This window comes from Etheostoma cragini, chromosome 13, assembly GCF_013103735.1.
Source record: "Etheostoma cragini isolate CJK2018 chromosome 13, CSU_Ecrag_1.0, whole genome shotgun sequence".
NCBI lineage: Eukaryota > Metazoa > Chordata > Actinopteri > Perciformes > Percidae > Etheostoma > Etheostoma cragini.
Genome location: NC_048419.1, coordinates 349,866 through 363,842, shown reverse-complemented (window position 1 = coordinate 363,842; position 13,977 = coordinate 349,866). Strand labels below are relative to the sequence as shown.

The following is a 13,977-nucleotide window of genomic DNA, read 5'->3' as shown; positions in this document are numbered from 1 at the left end:
TTGGTTGCGTTCACATTTTACTGGTTGACCCAGATTGATCTGAAGTCGTCCCCCCCCCTGCTGGGGCAGTCAATATAAGCGCAGAGCCTTGGGGCCTGAGCTCTGTGGTGTTGTGCCATGCAGAAATTAAACGGAAAACACATGAAGCACTGCAAAACATTAGTTTGTTAGTTAGGTCTTGAAAGTGTGTGAGAGCACAGCTCCACTTACTCACTCCCAGTTTGACCCCATGTTTGCATACTGCTAATGGTTTCAAGGAGTATTCTTTTAGTTTCACTTCTCTTCGGTCAACTCTTCTGTCCTTCAGCTATGCGATGGGGTGATGATGTGGTACGATCCGGGCTGTTGACTATGGGTGGGAATACGATACGATACATGATACAAACATACGTGGCTCACAAGACCGATATCACAATACATCAATTCTGCGTTAATGACTATATTGCTAGACAATCCCATAATGATACATCACAATATTGGTTTAACTATGAATGCAAAATGCCAGTAAAACGGTTAAGTGCAAGTTTTCACTCTTTATTTACTGTAAGCCCAAACTGTTAGAAAACAGCACAGTTATATCAACTATGGGTCCAGATGTGGCTGGGGCGTCTGTTATTCTCCTCAAACTGCTGTCCTCATCCCGTTGAACACCTCCCCTTGGCTAGTTACCTATGTTCGTACTTTCCTCATTCCTTTGTTGAGCGCCACCTTAAGGAGCCATTAAGTAGCAACGCTGGGAGCAGGGAAATCTATTTAAAGCACCTCATTTTATTCATTAAAACATTTGTATTTGGCACCCGATTATCATATCACACAAAGAACGATATAGTGCAGTATTGATATTTGGTCCCATTCATAGACAGGCTGTTTACTGCTGAAAAGCAAGTTGATTGGAGCCTGCAAAAACATCCAGACAAAGTGGTGGCGTGTTCTGAGCTGGATGCTCTTCACCAACCATTCTTAGTCCCCTAGTCTCCGGCTTCAGTCCATATCTGTGACAATACCAGCAGTACAGTCACGGTTCCAACCAGTCCAGCCCCCCCCCCCCCCCCCCCCCCCCCCACTGGCCCTTAAAGCCTGATTTAACCTCCTGACAACGGAATACAGGTAGCACACTTTTAGTTCCTTTATCTTCAAAATAAACTAAGATTTTGCTGCCTGTATGCCTTTGTCAGGAGGTTAAATCAGGCTTTAAGGGCTGGTGGGGGCGGGGGGGCAGCCGGGTTGGTTGGAACCGTGACTCTACTGCTGGTATTGTGGGAGGTGGTGGATGTCAGATGGCTGGTCCGTGGCTTTCAGCCTGCTATCATGCTTTACCACTTAGCATGCTAATTAATCCCAACCAAAGGGCTGCGTCAGTCACCCCACGCTCCACCAGGGACGCTCCCACTGGGCTCATCCTGCTTTAATTGAGCACGTTTTTCAGAAGCCGCTGTCCCAGGGATTACATTAGATCCCACTAATTCACCCAGTCTGCCACCGGCGTGGGCAAAGTGTACGAGAGAGGGAGGGAGCGAGACGAGACGTAGAGCTGGGAAATGTATAAATAAACCAAACAAACAAACACAAAAAACAGACTGAGTGTTTATTAACCCCCCTGGGATGAAAAAGGAGGTGAGTGCAGGAAATCATTAGCGCAGGGAAGTCAAACTAGGCTCGTTTGATCTCGCTGATGGAGGAGCAAATGTAATTTAGCGCGCTGCAAGTAATTTGTTTTAGCAGTTAGCATTGGTTCCTTTTAATTTCATTTTGCCTTGCATCAGTCTTTCAAATTAAATATTTTTATATTGTACAAAGCGGATCTTTGTGAGCCTCGCGGCTCAAAGACCAACCCTCAACAACAGCTAATGTTTATTCATCTGCGCTTGTTTGCCTGTGTGGTAGACAGAATCCTGACAGGAGTGTGCGGTGTCGGCTTTTATTTGACTACTTTCTGTATAATGAGGCAACTCAGATGTACACTGGGACAGCTAGCAAATCATAGTAAGAGAATAACAAAGTGTTTTTGTCACCGCAGCTCTAATTATTTGGAAGACCGTGCTGAAGCAGCTGCATCTGTTTTGGTGTCTCACCTTGTGTCCTCATTCTACTGAAAGTTGTTGAATTTGCAATCTGTTTATAAAATCAAGACATAATTTTAAGTCCCACGAATAACTTCCGGCATACACCAGAAATATAATATGTAAACTAAATGACCTGCCAGACTGACTCTCACATATTAGCTCTCATTATTGATGTGCAGTTATCATATTTATTTTGAATTCAGTGAGGAGGACTGACCTCCCATCCGTGGGACGTGGCTGAGCGTAAGAGCAAAAGGGGGACGTTTAGGTCTACCTGTCAGGGTGTTGCCTCTTAATTTCTGCTCCCACCCATGACACATAGGAGGCCTTCCCTTGCATCCGGGAAAGCTAGTCTCAGCTCGGGTGAGTAGCGAAGAGAGAGTATTATCAGCAGGAGATGCCTGGGACATTGTTGCTCTGAGGCACATTATCAGGCCTGTACACACACACACACACACACACACACACACACACACATACACACACACACACACACACACACACCGTGTGGAGCCTGAGCGCCTGCTCTCGCTGGCAGCCAGAGCCTCCTCTGGTAACAGAGAAGCAGAGCCTCGAGCTGGGTGCATCGTTTTGATGACAAGCTGCAATCTGTGGAAGCACAGGTAGCCATTTTGGATCTATGGGACAGGTTTAGTCAGACTCCTGGGGTTGTGATATCTTGCAGAGTTAATGCGTCTTACTTTGAAGAGATATCAGAAAGAACTCCTGGAAAATCTAAACATTGTATTTCTTTCAGGATGTATTGCTATGTAAATGAGAATTCTTGTGGAAGTGATTTTAAACCTTTCCAAAGCGATGCATTCTTAGCTGCTATCACAGACTGATGAACAACGCGTGCTCTGAAATGAGAGCACTGAAGGAACTCGGTATCTCAGCTGTGTCCCTGGCAGAGCTTGCAGGGGTTGTTAGCATTGACAGTGCTGGCCTTTATGCATGAGACTTCCAGGCAGATTGTTGGCAGAGCTGGGCAGGTTTTTTCAGAAGGGCATCGGCTGGCTGCAAGACTCACACTTTTCTCCTCCTCCTCCTCCTCCACCTTGCTTTCCTTCCCATCATGGCAGACCCAGAGAGAGAGCTTTATGGAGCCCCATAATGATACGTGGCAAATGCACAGTGCCAGGGTGATTGTTAACGGCGGCAGCTGCGCAGATAGCTTGGATGATGGAAAATCAGTGGGACCTCATTTTGGTTTGCCACTATGAATATTAATGGCTCGTTTCCAGGCCATGGCTAATGATGAGGAAAATTCCCTAATAAAAACTTGATGTGATGGGCAACGACCCACAGGGTCACTGGAGACAGTCAAAGTTAATAGTGTGCCATCAGGTGTGAGGAGTTAAGTGATTAGAGGCACAGAACCTAATCCTGATGTTTTTCTCCCCCCTCAGCTATGAGTCAGTGTGGAGGGAGGGAGGGGGGGGGCTGCAAGTGGGAGTTGAGGGAAGCAGATGAGGTTTATATCTCTTGACAACAGTGTTGCTGCCTGTAGTTATGCATACATTCAAGAACATGCAAGCTATGAATGTCACAAATAATACTAGAGCTGACCAATATATATATATATATATATATATATATATATATATATATATATATATATACACACACAGTGAGGAAAATAAGTATTTGAACACCCTGCTATTTTGCAAGTTCTCCCACTTAGAAATCGTGGAGGGTCTGAAATTGTCGTCGTAGGTGCATGTCCACTGGGCACATAACCAAAAAAAAAGGTTGATCTGCTCTGGAAGAAGCAGATCAAGGTTCTGGCGTGGCCTAGCCAGTCTCCAGACCTAAACCCAATAGAGAATCTTTGGAGGGAGCTCAAACTCTGTGTTTCTCAGCGACAGCCCAGAAACCTGACTGGTCTAGAGAAGATCTGTGTGGAGGAGTGGGCCAAAATCCCTTCTGCAGTGTGTCAAACCTGGTGAAAAACTACAGGAAACGTTTGGCCTCTGGAATTGCAAACAAAGGCTACTGTACTAAATATTAACATTGATTTTCTCAGGTGTTCACATATTTATTTGCAGCTGTATCATACAAATAAATAGTTAAAAAATCATACGTTGTGATTGCTGGATTTGTTTTTTTAGACTATGTCTCTCCCATTGGAAATCCACCTACGATGAGAATTTCAGACCCCTCCATGATTTTGTGGGAGAACTTGCAAAATAGCAGGGTGTTCAAGTACTTATTTTCCTCACTGTATCTGCATTTCAGATGGTTTTTTTTGTCACTTTCTGTGCTCACACCTCAATATGGAGTAATTTTTCCGATATTGCACAGACAACTCTCTGATGTGACTTTATTGGTGCTATAATAATGTAAACCATTAGAGATTTAGCAATATGGAATCCGTAATAAGAGTAGGTATATAAGGTAATAAGAGTCAGGTTTTGACACATTTCTCAAATATTCTTTTAGTAAGCTTTGGCACAGCCCTCTGAAATAAAACATAAGAAGAATGTACTCCAGAGTATTAAAACAGGGGTCAAAGACTATAAAGTTGTTATTATTTTATGGAAGGCTTCATTTTTCTGCCCTCTTCCACCATCTTCCCTCCTTCAGCTCCCCTGCCCCAGTGAGTGGGTTCCAGAGTCTGCGGTCAAATTGAATATCTACTGGATAAAGTTTTACATTTGAAAGGAAATTGCATTCAGATGTTGGCCTGCTGCATTTGGCCAGTGTTACACATGTGGATCAGTCCTGATTATATTAGTCCAGACAGACGTCTGGTCCTCCCTGACAAAACATTCTTGGCTAATGAAGGAGGCGTTTGCCTTATGGTACTATATAGACTGTCTCAATCACTCAGGCTGTGCTGTTTTCTTTTCCTTCTGATTTAGGTCTACTCTTTCCTACCATACTTTTATATGACAGTTCGACATCAAGCAGATGCTGTGGAATATAGATGTTCTATGTCATCGCCTTAGAACTCCTTATTTTAATGATCTTTCCCAGTCAGGCACGCCAGGTTGAATTTCCCCTTTCACTCGCTGAACGTTAACTGTACTTTTACAGTATGGATATTTATGGAGTGTGTTTCTGCTGGTCCCATTTCTAGTTTATTTGAGGTTCACTACGGTGTGAAAACACTTGATCACAGCGTACGTTTGGGCGTATGTGTATTTTGATTCACACTCGTAATGAACCAAAAAAACAGTGCCAGTCTGTAGTGTAGCAGTGGTTAACACTGAGCAAGGAAAAGGGGCTTTGTAACAGAAGGTCTGTTCTGGCCACATCATCATTAATATCACAAGTCTCAACGGGTGAAGGAGCTGCATGAAGCCGGCGGTTGAACATAATGGCCATGTTGGTGTGTCTTGTACAGCGCAACAAACTGGACGATAGCTGCATCTCCAGTCATCAACCATACAACAACAAGGTTGACAACCTTAAGATTATTGTTTTCTGAGAAAGTACAAATTTGATGTAGCCAAGTATGTTTCTCTTTCTTTGTCTTCTTTCTGTTTTAAAGGAAAGTAATTTTTGAGCATATTGCGACGAGGCCTGCTGCTCCAGCTTTGTGCGCCGGTGCAGGTGCTGTGTAGCAAACCCTGAGCTCATCAGTCTCCTCCTGCCCGGCTCTATTTGTTGTTCCTCAATCCACAGTGGTGCGACTGGCAGACTGTGTAATGTGTGGGTGAGAAAGAGAGGGGGGTGCGGGAGGTGTGAGTGGGGGATTTGAGAATAAGCATGGGACAGATCCCCATTTTGCCATGCCGGTCTTCCTCCATTCCCCATGAATAATGTGGCACAGCCCCTACCCAGTGGGAGGCCAGGCATGCCGCCATATCAAGTTGTGGTGGAAAGTGAGGCGTCACTTTGCCGTGTCTGGGCTTAGCCACATTCTAGCCCCACAAACCCCCACCCCCATTCCCAACCTGTGGAGAAAAGCACTGGGCTCCAAGATGGCAATCAAGGCTTGATTTGCCAACACATTTCCAATGATTAAAATGTAATTAGCACAAGCGAGCACCTCCTCCCCAGCTAATTTCCACACACGCTGTGACAGGCGGGCAGTCGGCGGCACCCAGGCCCAGCAGCAGATGGAGGAGGATACGGCGGGAGGGGAGAAAACCATTTTGCCATGTGACTGTTTGCATCAGAAAACCATCAGGACACACAGCTATATCAGGAAGGAGCTGTAGGGAGGGGGACGACAGCACATCACATTGGCACTGTCATAGCTGACCCTGGCAATGGCGGCCATCCTTCATGCTGTCTTTCCAGCTCCCGGGCATGCAGGCAGGTTGGCAGGCTTTAACCACTTCAGCCATCCTGCAGGACAACCTGGCTCATGCTGATAAACAGACAGTATCCTCCTGTGCAACTCGGGCGCTTTAATGAAGCCCATATTAACCATAATTAATTCTAGGTCGGGGATAGAAACCAGCAGAACCTGAAGCTAATGTCAGTCTTAGGGGTGACCATACGCATCCATCACAGATCCAGACTCAATGAGATGCCATTTTAGAAAAGATTAGATTAGAGACAACTTGTAACACGGGAGACGTACACAATTATAATAAGCCTGTTACACACACTGTTTGCCTTCAGAATGATCAGTTATGCATGCCATTTGTTTCTTGATTGACTTAACATCTGTTAGTATTTGTGGACCAGGGGATTTCCAAAAGGTTAAGTAGGAAAAGGGAACATGGCCTACTGCCTCGCACGCATCTCTGTGTGATGTGGTCAGTACAAACATATTTCTGTGGGTAGCTCGAGCAGGAGACTTTGTTGAGCCCCGCTGCTATGAACGATAGCATAGCTGCAGCATTTAGCATTCAGCCATGGCTCCTTATGTTCCCCTTTTATTGAGCCTCTCAGCTGGAGAGGATTTAGGACAAGAATAATTTACTTCTGCTTTCAGACCAATATAAACAAAAGGCTTGATGCTTGGACTGAGCGCAGGGAAATGTGTAAGAGCACTCAGCCAAAAGAGAGGCCCGCGTGAGAGCAGCGGGGCAATCAGAAGTGCTCCGGATACAGGCCAACATCAACAGCTCTTAGAGCCGATGCTAATGTTTGACATTCCTATGTTACTTAAACTTAACACTGGGGTCGAGCTGTACAGTATAATGCTGGCCCTGTGTAAATAGCAGTCGGTCTGGAGAGAGTATCACTTTTCATTGTCAGCCCCCTCCCAGGACTAATGGTTTCCTTATTGTGCATGAATGTTGCTTAAAATAAGCCCCCTTTCCTACCGCCTGTCAGGGCGCTTACTCCACTGATCTCAATAGCACCATTGTTGTTGTGTTATTCTCTTTAGGATAATCTAATCATTTTAAACCCTCTGGCATATGTCTATTCATTTGACATGGCCTCTCAGGATTGGTATAAAGTGTTTTTGACATAAGTTAACCATAGCTCTGCAGATTTGTATGCTCACCCATCAGTAGCAATAACCGATTATTAATGATGAGGTGTAACAATAATTCATAATATTTACAAGTGCAAAGCCAAAACTTTCTAGCTTTCCGTCTCTGTTTCCAATGTAAGAGTTAGGTAGAAATACAAGGAGGGAAGAAATTCCAGACAGCAGGGATTCTTCTCCCCCGCCTCAGGTTGCTTTATGCATGAGGCAACGCATTAGTTTACTATGATCTCTTATCAGTGAGTGACAGCTCTGACTTGTTTGTATGCCTGAGATGTGTTTTTAATCTTTTAAAGATGTTATTATTTGTTACTTTTTGCTCCATACTTGAGCAGCAAGTTCAAGGGAGCTGTGGCGCCTGCAATGTAAGGACGATCAAATTGCCTGCCCTTGCCTGTCAGGCCTGATCTCGGGATTTTTTACTTTGCTCATTATAAAGGTATTTCCAGTTTATTAAGTTTTCCCTTTTTCCCACCCTTTGACGCTCTGGGAAATTTGCATTCCTCTATTCCGAGAAAAAAATAATGACAGCAATTTCTTTTCTTTTCTCTCCCCCACTAGCCGTGTGAGTGCCTCGCTTAGTGGCACCTGCAAAAGCGACAGGCGTAGGGATGAGAAGTGAAAGAGAGCAGTTGATTAAATCATCATCAAGTTGCAGCACAGAAAGTCAATTCTGCTTGCCGTCTACAATGATATCCTTTTATCTTAAAGTAATGAGCTATGGCACTTTTGCATCGGGTAATACGATGAGTTCCATTAGCATGTTCCATTTGCTTCACAAGCAAGGGCAAGTCATTCCAGCCGGCTTCTTTCTTGGCAATCAAAGCAATTGGCTGCACAACCAGCAAACAGGGAAAGGAGGAGGAAAAAAAGGGGAACACAAGAAAGAATGGCTGGTAGTTTTTTTTCATGGATCACAACACAATGGAAAAACTCAAATGACGTCCATTATTTGAACCACTTGCATGCCTGTGTTCCTGGGTGTGTAGTGTGCATAGGCAGGGAAGCAGCTAACGAGTGCTCGGTCGCATTACAGTTGTCACGTTCTGAGAGGCCTGAATACATGGAAGCAGTCGAGATGGCTAATACTGCTCATCAGATCTTGTCTGCTGCTGCATCAGTCAGTGCTGTGCGGGAGGCCGCAAGAGAGAGAGAGCGATACATGGCAGACACACCAATTTATTCACAAGCTAGAACGGATGTGCATAAATGCACACAGTGTGCAGCTTTTTGCATTACACAGACATTCACGTGTAATCAGAATCTGCACTTGTCTTTCATTACCCTTATTCATTCTTCCAGCTGACAATCTATGGGGCTGCTGGCTGTATTAAACTGGGGATGGAATGTTGTGGGTGGTGGAGAAAGACGGTGGGAGAGAAATGGAGAGCAGGAAAATGTCTGAGAAGTGTTTGCCCAGTGCGTTTATTGCCTCTGCATAATTTATGAGCTGCTGGAGCTGACCATCATGGCAGTGTGCCGCGGGCGGCCCCTGGGGCCGCATGGGACAGGCCTGTAAATTGGATGCTATGCTCCTGCTGAGCAAAGGCCCTTTTTTACCATCCAGCCTCAAAAACAGACCAGCCACGAGCCCAGCCAGCTACCTTTGAGCTCTGCAGGGCTCCAGATCAGCAAAAAACAAGTGACGGAAGCAAGAAAAAAAAGAGCAAAAGAAAAAACGGCCTTCTGTTGCTCAATCCCTGGACTGTCAATCATTTCACCCCCATCTTCACTCCCTCCCTACTTTAATCGACACCCACCAACCCCTCCCTGCGCTCCCCGTCCCCCTGCCTACACACACACACATATACACATATACACACACACACACACACACACACACACACACACACTTTGTGCCAACCCCTGCCCATATTCCCCCCCAGTGCCTTCTTCATTACCGACTCCAGTGCTTCTCTGCACCTCAGCCATATGCACAACGTTGAGGGCCGCCAGTCACCCAGCATCACACTAATTAGTTGATAAAGAATTAAGTGGACCTTGAAATTGAAATTGGAGAGAAAAAATGAAATCCAACCACTTTTTCCTCCCTCCATTACAAAGTTTCCTTCCTCTTCCCATCATTTCTCCATTCCCAGCCTCAAGCAGGAGTTCTAATTCTAGTGGCGGTTGGTGTTCTGAGAGTCCAGCTCTGTCTGAGTTAGCATAGGTTTCAGCGTTAACAAGGGCACGCCTGCTCGCAACAAATGCTTTTTGGTTCACCTTCCGGTGCTTGTGGCAGCTAAGGAAGTGATCTGATGATCTTCAGACACTGACTATATGAGTGATAAGTTTGTCATTAAACAGATGATAAGGTATGCCATTTGCAAAGTAAATGAGATTATGGCACTCACACACTCTTTTTCTTTGTTTTTGCAGTGTGACACAGAGAGTGACCAAGACGACAAGGTAAGTCCCTGGGATCTTTATAATCTACTAAATGTGCTTGGATCATTTCAGGCATCCTTTATCAGGTGTCAATAAAATTCAAATGTTAAACTACCTTTTAAAGTGGAGAATTTCAAGTAATTAGAATTAAACATCCTGTTAATAACTATGAGAAAGCCTTAATTAGCTGTGCATTAATTAAAAATGACTTAATGATGTGAAAATCTAAATCGAACTGTTCTGGGTTTTTGGGATTGAAATGAGAGTGCTGGGACAGCCAGGGCTGAGGGTGCTTAAACCTAGCCCTGTGTAGTATATCAAAGTATTAAGTACAGTGCTTATGTTTGTACATGGATCTACCGATCTATCATCTCTCTTTTTACCCATCTGTCTGTTTTGCTAATAAGAAGTAACACAACTGTCTAGATCTAGTGCATCTTCCTGTGGTGTAATACCGTCTTATATTTTTACTGAGAAGTTTATGGTCTTCTCTCACTTTTTTTGCAATATTTCAAAAATAAATCAACAAAACCTTTAGGGAAACTCAATCGGACACCAACAAACAGATTTACAGATTTTAAAAAATATTACGTTTTCAATTGAAATATTCTAATTAGCCTTGTAATGCTAACCCCAAACAATACCCAGTACAGTAGTTTACTGATTAAAAAGTGAGGTGAGGTCCCCCCCCAGGGCTGAAGTTCAGTTCTCTTATTGTATATCTCCTGGTTTGAACGGGAAGCAGTTCTGGCCCTACTGGGTCTCTCAGCTCGTCTTGCTGCCCTGAGGATGGAGCTGGAAGGGTTGCTAACGCCGACCATACAGCTCACGGATTCACGTGACGCTTCAGAGGAAAGGACATCTCATCCCTCGGAAACACATTTCCTCGTTTCTGTCCTCGCGTCGTTTCCTCCATCTTTCCCACGCTTCCTCGGTGGGACGCAAGGGAAGCAAGTAAAGGAACCGTTTAACCCTTGTGTTGTCTGCCCGTCAACTGTTTTGGTCACTTTTTAACATTATACTGGCTTTTTCCGTAATTTTTGCCACTTTTCCAATGTTGTGGGTGCTTTTTTTTAAAATGTTTTGGGGGGGGTTTTCTTTGTTTTTTTTAATATTTTGAATGTAACGCTTATGTTGATGGCCAATTTTTTGTGGACAAAAAAAACAACAATTAACTAAAACGGGTCAGTTTGACCCAAGGACAGCATGAGCGTGAGATTCAGTCTATATTTCTCGTTCTTGTGATCTTGGGACGCTGAAATAACACACCAGATTTCAGGCCAATGAAAAAATGAGTTTTAAAGACACATGGTCATAAGCATGTCAAAATGACACAGTGGTAATTGCTTAACATCTACAACTTGGGAGTGTAAGTGGGCAAATACTATAAATTAATACAAAAGGATAAACAAGGTTAAAAAGCTAAAGAGAGCGGAGCAACATTCCCAGGTGACATAGTGAATGAATAGTCTTGGCTTAGCTAAAACTGCGTCCATTATTGTCGTTTTCTCTTGACGATGTCTAGTTAAGCCTGATTCACCCCTGTTACTTGGTGTCACTACAACAAGGCTATCAAATCTTTTTCTATTAGCAAGATCAAATTACTCTAAAACTAGATAGCTATGGAAATGGAGAAAAAAAATAGATGTGTCAGACATCATGGCATTCTGTATACCTACATTGCTGTACCGTTTTAACAATGGCTTCCACATGTGGTCATTGTTATATCCAAGTGCTTGTAAGTACCTACCCGTCTGTTTTAAGTATTCGGTGCAGCTCCGTTTAAAATATTCAGCTATTCAGTGTTTGAGGGTACCTCATAGATTCTAAGAGCAGCATTATCATCCAACAACTTCTAACCAGAGATCTAGATCCACTCTCATGATTTAGTAATGCCATTTGCTTGTGGTGTTTAGACTGTGCAGCAAATTGAGCCATTACTCAGTGTTGTCGATTTAAATTGCTCCTGTCTTGGTGGCAATTCCTTTTTGTTTCAAGAAGAGAGAGAGAGCACGGTAAGCTGTAATCCCCCCAGTGACTGTATTAATTCACCCTGGCTCACGTTACGCTCCTGATGAACAGCTCCGACTACACCTTCCTGTCATTGAGTAATTGTGTGTTAAAGTAACAGAGGAGTGAATTAGTAAAGAAGGGATCCCTATGACAGGGGCTGACTCATGTGTTTTTCCTCAATGTGAGGGACTAATTGGAGCTCCCACTCAACCCTTTTAGCCCCTCCTCAGTCCACGTCAACTCTGCCACTATCTGCACCTGCCAGCGCCGGGCACGCTAGGCCCACTGCCACTGTTGTCATTTGCATTCCGTGGGCGACACGGTCTACTTTAACACCGCAGCAGGGAAAAGGGCGGGGGTGCACGGTTGTTTTTAATGGGTCAAATGTATTCAGATGAGGACCAGTGTGGCTTATTTAGTTTCCCTTTCAAAACAGGAAATGGAAAAAGTTTTCCCAGGAGAAATCATGTTCTGCCTGGTGTAGAAGGCCTCTGCCGTGTCGGCGGAGCTGCCAGACACTGATAAGAGACAGCTATTCGCATCTCAAACTATTTGTGCACTAAATCCGTCTGTGTGTGTGCATGTGTGTGTGTGTGTGTGTGTGTGTGTGTGATGTGTGTGGTGGGTGTGTGAGAAAAGTCTCAGAGCATTTGCTCATTATAAAGTGACCTGTAGGATGGACCTGTTAATGGCATAGTGTGAGACAGGTAGGAGGCAGGCTTACTGCAGTCACTTGTCACACAACACTGGTATTATTAGCTCTTATGTGTTATCATTAGCATCTGTGCTAAGGCCCCCATTACCACTGGTCTTCCTTTCTCTCTGCCAGGATCAAGCAGTCCAATCAGAACTCAGATAATGAGAAGGGATAGGTGAATTTGTCTACTTTGAAGGAGGGCTATACTTTGACAATATGACAGAAATACTTTTGCATGTGTTTCCAGTATTCAATGTGGTTGACAGTGTGTCTGATTGAGTGCATGTTGCTACATGTCAGATTCCATTTCCATTTCCAATCCATTTCATCTGCACAAAAAAATGGCATTCATGTTTTTGTGCCTAACTGTTTACTGCTCATTTGTATTATGTTGTAATAAATGTTGAAAGGGCAGGATTTGCCTTCTTTCCATCCTATACTGTACTCTGGGCCAGTTGGATGTAGTAGGATGCAACAAGAAAACACACCTGCTGAGGGGCCAAAGATCTCTCACAGCTTTTACTGGCGAGGATTGTCCAGGTTTGTCTGTTGCTGTCATGTGGCTTAGCCTATCTTCCTCTCCTGAAACCCAGACAGTCAGCAAACTTTGCTCTTGTATTCATCCATTTAGGTGGATCAGGCAGGATCAGGTGGTCATTTTTCTTAAGTCTAAACCGGGCCGGCCTGTTATTTGGAGCAGCTTGTTCCCAGTTAGGATGCTCTGCTCTACTGGCAGGACACGCGGAAAAGGGCGCCATAGCCTCAGGTGTCCCACATGTGCATCCACCAAAGCCCCGTTAACATTGCCTCATTTCATGGTGTATTTGAAACCAACAGGTTTTCCACCATGTAAGATCTTTTAGGAGGGGATATGAAACATCCCCCTAGCCTCAACATGTGTATGATCCAGCTAAGTAACACCTGTTCAGAAAAATACTTTCTGAATGTACAGACGATGCAACCCGGCCTTTTTATTTTTACTTTTCAAAAATGTATGCACTGAACATTCTCTAAACAATAATTTTTGTCTGCTTAGAATCTGACAGTCTGAACCTCGTCTTAGCAGTCTTTGTAATATTGTCAAGAGCACTCAGGTACTCGCTCTGTCTGGACTTGCTAATGCTTAAGTGATTTTTTTGCTACTAAGTGGCACCTTGAAACTGCCAGTCAAACAGTTTAGTATGAATATCTGCTAGTGCTCAAGTGCTTTCTCCAGCTTAACTGTTCATCAGTCATGTTACTCAGGCCTTTTGTGAAGACAATGACTCTGTGCTGTAATCTGCAAGACTTTATCGCTTTATTGCTTTTTTTTTATTTCTCTTTCCCTTTGCGACTGGCCTTTTTATATACAGTGGGTACGGAAAGTATTCAGACCCCTTTAAATTTTTCACTCTTTGTTTCATTGCAGCCTTTTTCCA

General features: G+C 44.1%; 1 protein-coding gene across 1 annotated transcript in view; it reads left to right on the top strand.

The window, feature by feature from the left end:
* The window catches only part of auts2a (activator of transcription and developmental regulator AUTS2 a), a 288,031-nt gene that overhangs the window by 180,557 nt on the left and 93,497 nt on the right, over positions 1 to 13,977 (top strand). Inside the window, exon 5 of the mRNA XM_034890751.1 lies at positions 9,841 to 9,870. Coding sequence (XP_034746642.1) covers positions 9,841 to 9,870 — 30 coding nt within the window. The remainder of the gene's footprint in view (positions 1 to 9,840; positions 9,871 to 13,977) is intronic.